Source organism: Castanea sativa, chromosome 2 (genome assembly GCF_040712315.1).
Source record: "Castanea sativa cultivar Marrone di Chiusa Pesio chromosome 2, ASM4071231v1".
Classification (NCBI taxonomy): domain Eukaryota; kingdom Viridiplantae; phylum Streptophyta; class Magnoliopsida; order Fagales; family Fagaceae; genus Castanea; species Castanea sativa.
Genome location: NC_134014.1, coordinates 46,999,225 through 47,014,047, shown reverse-complemented (window position 1 = coordinate 47,014,047; position 14,823 = coordinate 46,999,225). Strand labels below are relative to the sequence as shown.

Below are 14,823 nucleotides of genomic sequence, written 5' to 3'. Positions count from 1 at the left end.
ATATGTAATGCATGTCCAAATGATTAATGAAGAACAACTTTATTTGATTTTCACTCGTGTTGCATCTGTTTTTACTTTATTCTTTTTATACTTATCGTAAAAGTTTCCCATTAATACATAGTAAAAGTTTCTCAGAGTAAACAAATCTAAGTCCAAGGATTGCACAATCATAACTTCCACATAATCATGCGCATGTTATTAAAGACTTAACAGAAAGTGACATGTTTGAGATATTTAAACAATGCCTTGATTAAAAAGAAGAAAAGACCTCATATAACGATCAAACCCTTGTAATGTATAGCACCGTTTCTAGTAGGATGTAAGGTCCGAGGACCATTCCTTACACAAATTTGCTTAACACTTAAAGATATAAAATTTAAGATCCGAGTTAATAAACAGTAACGCATTAACACCCAGACATAATAAGGAGTTAACTTTGATTAAGTTTGTGGTCTGAGGACAAGACTTAAACAATTTCCCATTGGTTCTTAGGATCAATAAGTTTAAATGTCAATTTGTCCAAAGTAGGAGGTCCAAGGACCCGGCATAACTAAGGTTCTGTTTAACAAATGACAAGACATCAATTTCCACAAGGTTTGTGGTCCGAGGACTACACTTAACCAAGTTTCTGTTTGATTCTTAAGATCAGTGACTTCAAATGTTAATTTTCCCAAAGTAGGAGGTCCGAAGACCCGGCATAACTAAGGTTCTGTTTAACAAATGACAAGACATCAATTTTCACAAGGTTTGTGGTCCGAGGACTGCACTTAACCAAGTTTGTTTGATTCTTGAGATCGGTGACTTCAAATGTTAATTTTCCCAAAGTAGGAGGTCAGAAAACGGCATAACTAAGGTTTGTTTAACAAATGACAAGACATCAATTTCCACAAGGTTTGTGGTCGAGGGGTACTTAACCAAGTTTTGTTTGATTCTTGAGATCGGTGACTTGAATGTTAATTTTCCCAAAGTAGGAGGTCCAGAAGACCGGCATAACTAAGGTTACGTTTAACAAATGACAAGACATCAATTTCCACAAAGGTTTGTGGTACGAGGTACACTTAACCAAGTTTGTTTGATTCTTGAGAACGATGCACTGTCCGTCGAGAGGTACTCATAACTTTGAAATGTTCAACGGCAAAAGCACACTTTATTAATAATAATATCTTCTAAGATTATTTACATTCCATGGGCGTGGTACAATTCTTTCATCTAGATCGGCTAGCCGATATGACCCTATGCACATGCGGAAACAATGCGATAGGGGCCTTTCCGGTTGGGTCCTAGCTTACCCCAGTGGGTTCTTAGAGGTGCCCTGACTTTTTCTTAGTACAAGATCTCCGGGTGCAAGTGGCCTTAGCCTCGCGTGGGCGTCATATCCGTTTTAGCTTCTGTTGATAATAAGCCATTTGGACCATTGCGCCTCGCGCCGTTCCTCGAGCAAATCTAGGCCTTTCTCCGGGAGTCCCACGTTATTCTGCGGATTGAAAGAGCTCGTCTTTAGGGTGGGAAAACCGGATTCCCGAGGAGGTATCACCGCCTCGGCTCCATAAGTCATAGAGAATGGCGTTTCTCCGGTGGACACAACGCGGTGTGGTCCGATACGTCCACGAGAACATGAGGGAGCTCTTCTACCCATCTGCCTTTCGCATCATCCAACCTTTTCTTGACCCGGCCCGACAATGACCTTGTTAACGGCCTCGGCTTGCCCATTTCCTCGAGGATAAGGCTGGGGGTGGAATATCTATTTATGATACCCATGTCACCACAATACTTCCTAAAAGCCTTCTTGTCGGCTCGAACACCATTGTACGAGATGAGTGTGTGTGGTATCTTACGAATCTAGTAACGATGTTTTCCGGACAAACTTGTTGGAGTCAACATCTCTAATATTTGCTAAGGGCTCGGCCTCGGACCCGTTTAGTGAAATAGTGCATTTCCCACGAGAAGCCATCTTTTGTTACACATTTGCCCTCGGAAATGGCCCAACTATGTCTAGTCCCCTTGTGCAAAGGGCCGGGGCCCGGAAAGGGGGTTAAGAACTCCTCCCGGGTTGATGAATATTAGGAGCGAACCTCGACACGATCATTTTCGGCATAGTCTTGGGCCTCTCTTTGCATATTGGGCCACCAATAACCCTGAGTCGAGCTCTGTGGGCTAAGGATCTTCCCCCGGTGTGGCTGCCACAAATCCCTTCATGCAATTCTTCTAGAAGCCCTTAGTTAAATCGGGGTGTACACACGACAAGTACGGTCTGAAAAGGATCATTTGTACGGTTACGGTCCTCGGACAACCGAAATGTGGCGCCTTCGGCGTACCTTATCTGCTTCGATTTGTCCTCGGGAAGGACATCATTCCTAAGACAAGATATGGCCAGGGTCGATCCAACTAGGTCCAGGCCTTATTAGATGGATGCGAGGCGCGTTGGTAATGACAAGAGAGGGTTCTAGTAAATCCTCAACGAGGATAACCCTAGGTAAACCTTGAGCCGAGGACGTTGCCAGCGTGGCTAAGGAGTTCGCATGAGTGTTTCCGCTCCGAGAGATATAGGTTAAGGCGAAGGAGTCAAATTCAGTTTGCTGGCGCTTGATCTGGGCCAAATATTCCTGCATCCTTGGATCTCTAGCCTCCATGGTTCCCGTGACCTGGCCGACCACCAGTTGAGAATCCGAGAAGATATGGATTTCCTTTCCACCCATTCTATGCACCATTTTCATACCTACCAAGACCGCTTCGTATTCGGCCTCATTGTTAGTAGCCGAGAACGCCAATCTCAAAGATTTTTCGAAGAAAATTCCCTCAGGGGATGTTAGAACAAGTCCGACACCGAGATCCTGCGATTAGCCGCCCCGTCCACATACACTTTCCAAATCGGAGGCATGGCGAGTGTAATCACACCAACTGATTTTTCATCCATGTGTGCTTCTTTTAGAGTTTCTTCCCGGTAATGGCTCGACGGCAAATTCCGCCACCGAGTCGGCGAGGACACTGGCCCCTTCACGAGGTGCGAGGTTTGTATTTAACATCAAAAGCCCCCGAGGATGGTCCCCACTTTGCTATCCTTCTGGGAGTAGTCGGCCGCTACGCGGCAACGCACTTAAGGGGCAATTGGGTCGAACAACCACCGTGTCGGACTGAAAATAATGGGAAGCTTTCGCGTGGCATGTACCACGGCCGGAGCGCTTTCTCTAAGGGTTGATAACGCACCTCGGCATCACCCAAAGACTTACTAACGTAATATACCGGTCTTTGCACCCCGGTATCATCTCTTATCGGGACCGAGTGATCGCGTGGACGGCCAAGCCGGATAAGCAAACAAAATCTCATGTGCCTCGGACGAGACGAGAATGGGTGGCGAAAGATATTGCTTGAGCTTGTTGAAAAGCTAACTTGCGGTCTTCGGTCCATTAAAACCCTTTCCACTTATTCAACGAGTTGGAAGAAAGGACGACACGATTAAATGGCTTAGAGATATGAACCTATTCAAGGCGGCAATCATTCCCGTTAACTTTTGAATTTCTTTTGGGTTGCGAGGAGGCTGCCGAGTCTGAATAGCCTTGACTGCACGGATTTAACTTCTATGCCTCTATGAGTAATCATGTATCCCAAGAACTTTCCAGACCCTACGCCGAAAGAACACTTTGAGGCGTTGAGGCGCAACTTGTACTTTCTCAATATCTGAAAAGTGTCGGCCAAATCTTTCACGTGTGAGGGTATTGTTTTGCTTTTCACCACCATATCGTCAACATATACTTCAATGGTTCTCCCCATTTGCTGTTCGAACATTCTGGTCATCATCCTTTGATAGGTAGCCCCAGCATTCTTCAAGCCAAATGTCATGACCTTATAATGATAATTCCCCGTCGGTGTAATGAAGGCAGTCTTCTCCTGATCCTCTAATGCCAAGGGAATCTGGTGATAACCCTGGAAGGCGTCCAAAAAACTCATCCGAGGATGTCCGATAGTGGCATCCACCAGTTGATTAATACGTGACATTGGGAACGAATCTTTAGGACAGACCTTGTTCAGATCAGTAAAGTCCACACATACCTTCCACGTTCCATTTTTCTTTTTAACGACAACTGTATGGGCCAACCACTCGGGGTAGAAAACTTCTTTGATAGCCCCAGCCCTCTTGAGTTTAAGCACCTCTTCCTTCACAGCCTCAGAATGTTCTCTGGAGGAGCGCCGAGGTGGTTGCCTTCTCAGAACAATAGCTGGGTTAACATTTAAATGATGAAAAATGAAGCTCGGATCGACGCCTGGAGCTTCATAAGGATCCCACGCAAAAACATCAATATTTTCCTTCAGAAATTCTAACAATTCCATCTTCTCTTGGTATGGCAAAAGTACACCGACTTGGAAGAATCTTTCTGGGTCATTGGCTACTGGAAACTTCTCTAACCCCTCGCAATGTGTCTCATCTCCTGTCACCATTCCAGATGAATCAGGAGCCGTTAACTGCTATAAGTCTTTGGTGATCAAAGCAGAAGACTCGGCTTCTGCCTGATGCAGTACTGCAGCCGAGATGCACTTTGCCCCGATTAGATTAGGCTGCCGAGAATTTCCTCGACACATTTCCCAGGAGGGAATTTAACTTTAACATGTAAAGTAGAGGAGACGGCTCCAAGCGCATGCGGCTAAGGCACAGCAAGGATGGGCTGTATATGGAGAGTACGCATCGACCACGATGAAGTCCACCTCCACGTTTACGAGCCGGATTGAACGGGCGAAACGGATCTGTCCCTTCGGCACAACGCAGCTCTCCCTTCAAAGCTTATAAGTGGTGAATCATAAGGAGTAAGGTCTTCCAACTTCAACCTTAACCCCTTAAATAGATCGGGGTACATGATATACGCACATTGCCACGATCTATCATCACCATTCTCACATCATAGTTCCTGTTATTCGAGGGTGACCACAGAGCATCGTCATGGGGCTGGATAGTCCTACCTTATCCTCCTCGGAGAAGTCTAAGGACGGGCAAAGTGCCCTTGACCTCTTCGGCTGCGACCCGCGTCCTCGGCTTTGAGGATGGGAAGCCGCCATCACCCTAGTGGGACTGGCGGTCTACGGGGAGCGACGAAGATAACATTAATTGTTCCAATCTTGGCCGAGATGTATTGTTCCTCTGGTTGTTTGAGCCAACTTGGCGGCACGCCGGTGGGCTGACACAAGTCTTGCTTTAACTTCCCTCAGACGAGCTCTCAGGATGGTTCCACGGGTCAAGACGGTTCTCGGTAGTGTGGCCCACATCCCGGTGGTGCGCGAAAGAGGTTCGATTCCTCTTCGCAGGGTCTCCTGCCATCTTATCGAGCCATTTAAAGAAGGGTTCCTTACGAACTTTCTCCGGCGCTGATGTCTTGGTTCCGGAATACGGTGTTCACGGCTTGAGGTCTTCTGAGGCGGAGGCCAACGTAATCTCTCCTCGGCCTGTTATTGTGGTATACGCTCAGGCACGAAATCCCTTCTCTCCTGCGGGATAACCTTCTCCTTTCCCTTTCCTTGCTGTTGGTCTTCCTCCACTCTCTTATACTCGTCAATACGATCCATGAGGCGACGTACACTGCGAACATGCTTTTTAGTCAAAGACTTTCTCAAGTCGTGATCAGTAGGGAGGCCTACCTTAAAGGTATTAAGCGCCACCTCATCAAAATCGCCATCTATTTCATTAAACATCTCCCAGTAACGATCGGAGTATGCTTTCAACGTCTCCCCTTCCCTCATGGTCATGGATAACAGCGAGTCCAATGGCCGAGGTACTCTGCTACACGTAATGAACCGTGAAGCGAATGCTACAGTGAGCTCCCGAACGAACTTATAGACCCGACTTAAGGCCGTTGAACCACCTCGTAGCAACGGGTCCCGGAGGCTAGAGGGGAAAACTTTACACATCGGGGTCTCGTTGTGAGAGTGCACGCCATCCTGCGGTTAAAGTGACTCACGTACTCCATGGGATCGGTCAGGCCATTATAGATGGTGAAAGTGGGGTGGGTAAACCTTGGGAAGCCTTCCTTTCTCAATCCTCAGGTGCAAATGGAGATTTGGAGAGCTGGTGCAATGCCTACTCATAGCATCGTTACCTAAGCCCCTAGAATAAGGCTTCTTACGTACGCGAGTTGGTGGTCGTCCTCTGCGGAAGATGTTGCAGCTGGTGGGAGAGCGCGACCTTGAGGCGTAGCCGGCTCCCTGTCCTCCTACGAGGAAGAATTAGATGAGGACGGTGAAAACCTACGCTTGGCGCGGCGTAGCTTTCTCTTTAAACGGTTGATTTCCTTCTGCATGGAGTTAGAACCCTCATGGTGGGTGGTGCTACCCCCAGCGTGAATATGGCTAGCACCTGGGTATTCTGTATGGACACTCCCCTCACGATCCCTTCGATGTTTAAGACATTCAAAATGATCTTCCGGCTGTGATCCCTGTGACTCTGCATGGTGAGCACCTAAGCCTGCCATAGTATTCCTGCCTCTTCTAGACTAGATTTCCCACAGACGGCGCCAATTGTAAGTGCACAATTGCACCTGGCCCCAAGAACAGTTACGGGCTCAGGCCCAATGAGCCTTAAACAATATGAATTTGTAGAGTGTGGGCTTGAAATCTAGGTTAGAAGTGTGTGAGGATTAAATGACAAGCCAAAGATTGCAAACACTCGAAAACAACGGGGAATATTGTAAATTAACCTCCTCGGACGTAAGCCAAGAGTTGTTCTTAGATTATCTCTTCCTCTTTTTTCTTTTCCTTTTAGATTACAAAGTAGTCCGTCCCCATTTTCAGTTCTAGGTTGCTCCTTAAATACTCTTCTTTTTGATACTTTGTACACGTGTTGCCCCAATTCCCCCTTAGCCTAGATATTTCTTTTCTCAGTGCCTTTGAATAGTAACCGGAAGTTTCCCTTCCTTTGTTCGGTGTCAGCTTCCCCATCGATGCGGCCGGGGTGGTAGGTGCGGGGTCTTTAATGTGGAGGTGACGGCCTTTATCTTTGGTATTTCCTTAACATCGGTCTTAAGGGCATTCAAGGGTTTCCCCCCTTTAACCATCGGTCTTGACCGTGTCATTCCCCTAACCTTTATCATGAAGTCCGGGTTCTCAGGTGTCGTTCGAAGGGAAATTCGCTCTCGGCTTGGATCCTCGGATCCTCGGCGTATGGGCGGGCCGTGAGTACGCGAGTTCTAAACCCGAGAAGCGAGGTCGGCCTTCCCTAGCATGGCCCAAAGGCCCACATCTTCATCAGGGTCTTTTTACTCCCCACGGCTTCCATTAGCCTCTTTTGCCACAATTAACTCTCGGGTCTCTAAATCTGACATCCTTATTGTTACTAATCCGTCCTCGGGTGGGTAATGATCCTCGGACAAAGCCCATGGACCGAAAGCACCTTTTGGGCATTTTACCCCCCACACATACATTGTTACTGTTCTGTTTTATTTAAAATGAATGGAAAAAAAAAAATACTATTAGAAATGACCAATCATTAAAGAATTACTGCATGTTTAGGGTTGATTCATTATGCCATTGTTATTTGATTTTTCTCATTATTATTAGGGCGGGATTAGGAATTTTGTTTAAGGGGTGGGTTATAGTATAGAAACATAATCAAATTACACACACGTACCTACATTTAATTACACTTTTTTTAGACTTCTTAACATTATCAACTTTAATTGAATACATTAGTTTTCTTCTATTGGAAACGTTTTCTAACTTGTTATTTGGAAATGAGTAATTTTTTTTTTTTGGTTGTTTCTCTCACATTGAGAATCACAAATATCTATTATAATTTAAATATTTATATGATTTTCATAAAAAAGTATTTATATGATAAAAAAAACCCCAAATAGGAATATATTATATATTTTTTGGGCCATTTGAGGACTTCAATGTGGAAAATAGACCTCAAATTACCAATCAAATTAGTTATTGGGAAGTCATAATTTTAACAGGCCTATTAAAAGCTATTCATGTGATAGAATTGCCTTTGAATCTACATGCAAAAAAGAAAGTGGGAAGGTGATTGATTTAAGGAAAAAAAAAAACCATTTGGAACAAAATTAAGAGCTGATTAATGGTTGCTTTGTGGAGAGACATGTGAGGTCAAGAAAAATATATATATACACACACATTATGTTTTTTTTTATCATACCAAACATGAAAATACAGAAATTTTTTTTTTTTTTTTAAATGGCATGTTAGGATTTATAAAACTCAATAAAAATTTATATATGATATTAAATACTCTAAATACTTAACTCTTATAAGATAATTCTTGAATGTGAATTGAATATTTGTATTGTGTCTGTAATTTGGGGTGAGCAATAACTTGTTGGACTCGACCGACTTGTTTGATCCTGACGGCTTTGAAGCATTTTGATTGATTTCAACCATTGTTTTAGTCAATGGTGGGTTCTTTGCTATGAAACCTGCTTGTTTTTTGGTAGTATATTGGGTTATGAGGCTCAAACCATTAAACCTCCCGATCACATCTTCTCTCATTTTCTCTTTCACAACTATCGAAGTTTGCTTTAATTGGAGGCCATTTGATGCCGGCAAGGGTTTGTAAATGTCAAGATATATCCTTCGTGGAGGTCGAGATCTCCTTTACATTACTGAGAATTTGACGTACTTGATTGTTAAATCTATTAACCCATTCAGTCCGTAATTATGTGATGATCTATTAACAACATGTTATGTTTTTCCCAATTTGATATAGCTAGGTTGAGTGAGGGGATGAGGGTAAACCCGAACCAACCTAACCAATGATCAACCCAATCTATCATATATTGTATTTCTTTTATTTTCAAAATTTAATTTTATGAAATAATTTTGATTTCCTTGAAAATTCCAACATCATGATATATGAATTTAAGAGATTATGTGTCAATTTGGAAATTGTTTATTTCTAGCTGTTCGTTTGCATTGTGTTTATATAAAAAAAAGTTTATGTTAAATGTGTGAAAGTTTTTTTTTTGAGAGAGTTTAAACCTATGGTGTTCGCTCTTGATAATGTTCTTTATTATTAAACCAAGACACCAATTGATTTTTGGTATACGTGGAGATTGAACTCCATATCTCTTATTCAACCATTAGAGACTTTACCAGTTGAACTAACTTGAACTTACAAACGTGTGAAAGTTAAAAGCTAGTTTATTATCCAAAAATACTAAAAGTTAGATTATTTGTAATAAAATTGAGACAAAAAAAAAAAAAACAAAAAACAAAAAAGTAATTACCAAACGTGCACTGTTCCTTTTATTTTTTTGGAAATTCCAAATGCTTTTTTATGATATCTTTAATCTTTATAGATTATCATCTATATTCTAGAAATTTTTTTTAAAAATTAAAATTTATAATTTCTATATTCTAGATTCTAAACGATATTACAAGATATATCCAACCATTTTTAATCAAGTGAATGTGTCTTTACGCATATCTTAAAGCCATATCTTCTTTAAAGACTGACTAGCCACTCTCCCTAAGTACAAAGATTCGTATCCAGAAAATCATTGGGCGTATATTATGACTCATACATAAAATATACGTTACCTTTTTTTTTTTCCTCGTAAAGAAACATGTTCGAGGTTTCCGCCCTAGTTCACTCCACATATGTCACTCTACTGGTGGCTTAAATATTTTCCAGTTTCAGATATTTTTTTAGTCCCATTATTAATCAGAGACACAGAATTTTCAACAAACTTCACGCGTGGTTGAAAGCTTGGAAAGTGGAAACCCTTTGGAAAAACACACTGTTCAAAACAGCCCCTAATTGTAGTTAGGTAGTCTTCACTCTTCATCCCCATTTTCCTCTCACTTTCCCTTGCAAATCGCCCATCAAAATTGAAGAGCTAAAAAGAAGTTCGTTTTGCTGCTCTTCATAGTTCCGACCCATCATCATTGCTTATTGAAACTTGTCCTTTTTTATTGGTAATTTTTGTCTTGGAGTCAAAAACCATTGCTTTAGCTTATGGGTATCTTTGTGTAATTGTTCATTCGTTTCTTAAGTTTTTTGTTTTTAGATTTCTTCAAGGTCGATCGTGCACTATACTGCTACTTAGTTCACAAAGATCTTAGCTTGGATTTTGGGATTGTTCTGCTTTCTTTGATGGATTTAAGCGAGAGAGAACCTTCTATTTCTTTTTTAATCATTTCAGGTGAAATTCAGGTACCTGAAACTCTCCAAATTGAGTTTTGACATTTTGGGTTTCAATTATCCAAAAAAGTGACTTCTTTAGCAAGATTTTACTTATAAATTTGACATTTTGACTTTTGGGTTTTACATTTATTTTCATTGGGATCTGGCTTGTGTTGCCAAGTGAATCTAAGCTTTTGGTTCTCAAAATCTTATCCAAAAATTTTGAGCCTTTTCTTCTACCCTGTTTCAGCAAGCTCCAAATCGACCTGATTTAGCTCAATTTTGTAGATTTTAGAGTATCCTTCACCTGGGTTTGCGATCTAGTTAGCTGGATTACTGTTGCTTTTCATTGATTTGTAATTTCTTACCATCCAATTGAAGTAAAAAAAAAAAAAAAATTTGTGCAGTTGATTATTTGGCCAGTAGAAACACTTTTTTTTATTTTTTTTATAGCAAACATATATACATATAAAGCTTAGTTTTACTTCTTATCGATTCTTGCTGTGCAATTGGCAATGATGGGAGGAAAATGTAGCAAGAAAACTTCTAGTGATGCCCCACCACCACCACCACCACCGCCGCCGCCGCCGCCGCCGCCAGCAGCAGCAGCAGCAGAAGCAGCAGCACCAGCACAACCCCTCCAAATAAATGCCGATGCCACTTTCAATGTTGATCTTAGCTCTTATGAGGCGGCGTGTATGCTTGATACAACCTTACAGTCCTTTGATGCTACTATCCAAGCGCACACCAACAGGGCCATCAGCTCGCTTGCCTCTGGGGTCGAGGTACGGTCCCTATCTTTTGGTGCACTCAGAGAAGTCACAAATAGTCTGCTAGAAATGAACCAGGACGTGGTTAAAGTCATTCTAGACTGTCAGAAAGATGTGTGGAGAAATCAAGAATTGTTCTCATTGGTGGAGATTTACTTTGAGAACAGTCTCAAAACATTGGAGTTCTGTACTGCCCTTGAGAACTGCCTGAAGCGCACACGTGATAACCAGTTGATGATGATTAAACTTGCGGTTAGTTATTTTGAGGAAGAAGTAGGAGATGGGGTTGATGGGGGGAAGTATGTGAAGACATTGCAAGAGTTAAGGAAATTTAAGGCGGCTGGGGACCCTTTTACAGAAGGGTTTTTTGAGCTGCTTCACTCGGTTTATAATCAGCATCTTTCAATGTTTGCCAAGTTGCTGCAGAGGAAGGGAACGTTAGATAAGAAATTGAAGTCTGTGAAGACGTGGAGAAGAGTGTCGAATGTCATTTTTGTTGCTGCCTTTGTGTCTGTGTTGATATTCTCTGTGGTGGCAGCAGCCATGGCTGCTCCGCCTGTTGTAACAGCTTTGGCAGCTGCATTGGCTGTTCCAATGGGCCCAGTGGGAAAATGGTGTAACTCACTTTGGAAGCGCTATGAGACTGCACTGAAAGGACAAAGTGGGGTAATCAACACAATGCAAATTGGCACTTTTGTTACAATGAAGGACTTGGAAAGCATTCGAGCACTTGTTGGCAAAGTGGAAATTAAGGTTGAGTCACTGATGCAGAATGCTGATTTTGCTCTTAGAGAAGAGGAGGTGGTGAAGCTTGCAATGGATGAGATCAAAAAGAAGCTGGAAGAGTTTATGAATGACATTCAGAAGTTAAGTCTGCATGGTGATAAGTGTATCCGGGAAATAACATGGGCAAGGACAGTGCTTTTACAGAAAATAATGAAAACTCCAAACAACTGAAGAACACATTGGTATGTTGTTCCAATAACTTTTCTCATGTCCGTGTTATGTGAATTTCATAAACCAGTTGAAGAATTGTTGATCAACACCTTGGGAATCAACCTTGAGATGGAGTTTTGTTGTTGAGCAGGATTTTTTTGTTTTGTGGGGGGGGGGGGGGGTGTGTGTGTGTGTAAGATTTTTCCTTGAAGTGATTATTAGATGTAACATAACTGAATTTCTATGTTTATGTTTCTTAGTTTCTAAGGAAATCTATAAAATATAATTACACAGTCCTGGAGTTGACCATTGGACTCTTAATTTGAGTTGGTGATGCAGTAAATGGTTAGTATTATTATGAGAACGGCCTATAGTTCACTTCAATTACAATGGGAGTTGCAATCTTTGGCATATTATGGGAAACTGCAAAAACTTACATAGCAGCAAGGTTAATGTAACACTGATTTTTGATGAAAAATTGCATTTGTAATGGTAATAGGGTAATGCACAAGTAATCATATTGTCATAAATCATAATAGAGTAGGTTAAGTGTCCAGAACAAACAAGGAAAACTACCTTTAACATAACGTATGATAGAACACAAAAAATTAACTGATATTGTAACTATTAAAATTTGAGATGTGAGTACCTTAGTCATGTGGAGATATACAGTGAATAACAAGTCTAGTCTAGGAGGTCCGTTGTTCATATAATAATTTTTAGTCACCATGAGGGTGGATATCATTGATTCAAATCTTGTGTTTTAACCATAATGAATGTTACTGGTAAAAACTAATCAATTATAGACATATACAAGAAGACTCATTACTGTGCTTTAATATTTGAACCTTTTAGTTTGATATTACCCTTCATCTTTGCCAAAACACTGAGGTAAGTGTTTAGTGTTATAAGAAGAGCTGTTTCTTGTTTTTGCCTCAGTTGATTTATTGGTGGGCCATCAGTTGACTCTTTTCTTTTATGTACCAAAACCAATCGCAGATTCACTTAGTTTGTAATTTCAGAAGATTCTTGGTTAATTCTAGAATTTCAAAACATGGTCATACAATCATGCATTCAATAAGTATTATTAGAATAGAGCAAAATTATTATATTCTTAAAAATCTTGACACATTGGTTTGGCATATTCCTACGACCCATCTAGTTTTGGTATGTGCCAAATCAACCAAAGTGCCAAATCAATCATTTTCCTGTATGTAGGTGGGATTTAATGTAAGGGTTGAGTGTGAGAGTTTGGTGAAGAATTGTGAAGACAATGAAGCTCGCTAGTGGACAACTTGCGAAAAGCCACCTGAGAAGCACATGTTGGATGATTTAAATTGTGCTTTCTTTATTTCTTTACTCTCACTGTATAAGCCCACATTACCCACAAAATTGTAAGGATACTTTCAGAGAGAAAACCCCAACAATACACTTGAGAGTTAGAGACTGTAAAACCACAATCATCTACACAATTTCTCTTAATTTTCCTCTAACTACCTCTCCAATTACAAATCCTTGAGAGGTTCTTAGCCTAAACACTTATCTCACCCAATTTGAGTGTTAAGAGAAGTTTTGGTGTGTGTGAGAAGCATTGGAAGAAGCCATTGATTGGCGGATGCAATTTGGAGCTAATTGCGGGATTTGGATAACTAGTGAAGATAAGACTCGGTGAAGTCTGTTGGGAATTGGAACTCAGATGGTTCAAGTACATTGGGTAGCTTAGGTTTGGAGGCTCTTTTTGATATCCTTGTGTTCCAACTTTATTCACTATTGGATCATTTTGGCTTTAGAGGGCTGTAGAGAGGTTTTTCGCTGAGTACTTCGGTTTCCTCTTCGATAACATATCTCAGTGTTATTTCGTTGTTTGCATCTCTCTTCCCTTACTCTTTATGCTTTATACTTATGGTCTATTGTATATGCATATGCTTTAGAGTAGCTCCGGCCTTATTGCATTACACTTACTCTTATTTCACACTTAGTTAAGTAGGGTAAAAGCAATCTAACCGTAAGTTTAAAATGGGGTCTAAACTTGCAATAGTGTTTTACACTATTTAAGCTTTCAATATGCATGCCAGATATTTTCTATTGAAAAAAAAAGTCTTTTTATTGGTAGCTTGACACTTGCATCCGGTGGGTTTTGAACCATGATCTTGTTCTTGATCTTGTTCTCTTCTCTTTCTTATGGGGGGGAAGGGAGGCGCTGTTTAAATTAGAGCTCACTGCCATAATAGATAGATGGCCACCCTGCATTTGACATAACATTTATCACAGCATCCAAGCTAAAGGAGATGTGGAGAAGTACACTATTATGCTCGAAACAATAACATCACCTTAAGATATATTTTTGCTCTAAAGTCTAAACACTCATGTTTAAATATATTCTTATCATGCTAGTTTTATTTATTTTTTGGATGTCAGCTGCTTGCATGATTGAACCTAAAGACCCAATCGGGCCAATACTCAAAAATTAGAAGTAAGGTTAATTTCCTTTCATGTCTCCACATGGAGTTGCAAGACATATGCTTGATGTAAACATCTGAACTTCTGCTGCTATAGTGTTTCACAACTATTTTCCATAATATTTTCAGAAGCAGAGTTAACATAAGGGTTAAGCTTGTCATTTTCTTGGACTTTCAGGAATTATTTGGTGGATTCTAGACTTCTAGGTGCAAGTTGTAACTGACCTGTTTCTTTTGTGATTAAATGACAAAGCTAGAGGTTGATGGTTAAGGGACCACAGAGATAGAGAGACTGCTGGGATTTAAAGTGATGAATGCCATTGGCAATTTTGGTTGATTATTCTCTGACTAGGCCTTTTTTTGGTCCATTTGAAATCTGTTATACATTTATACTTACAAGCTACATAACAGGAGATAACCCTTTTATTCCTTAAACCTCTCTCCCCATGATGTAGGTGAAATTTGATCTCAAGTCCCCTGTTTGATTACAACATACTTTATCAGTTATGCCAATTGACACCTACAATTTTCCTTTTTA

General features: G+C 40.9%; 1 protein-coding gene across 2 annotated transcripts; it reads left to right on the top strand.

Moving 5' to 3' along the window:
- The first annotated feature begins 9,537 nt into the window (after positions 1 to 9,537).
- On the top strand, positions 9,538 to 14,823 carry LOC142625616 (UPF0496 protein At4g34320-like). Of its 2 annotated transcripts, none has more exons than XM_075799276.1 (2): positions 9,538 to 11,858; positions 14,464 to 14,823. In XM_075799276.1, exon 1 carries the CDS (start codon positions 10,636 to 10,638, stop codon positions 11,845 to 11,847), a length of 1,212 nt encoding a protein of 403 aa, XP_075655391.1. In that variant the 5' UTR covers positions 9,538 to 10,635; the 3' UTR covers positions 11,848 to 11,858; positions 14,464 to 14,823. The 2 variants fall into 2 exon arrangements, with proteins under 2 accessions (XP_075655391.1, XP_075655392.1); XM_075799277.1 differs by lacking the exon at positions 14,464 to 14,823 and adding an exon at positions 14,245 to 14,261.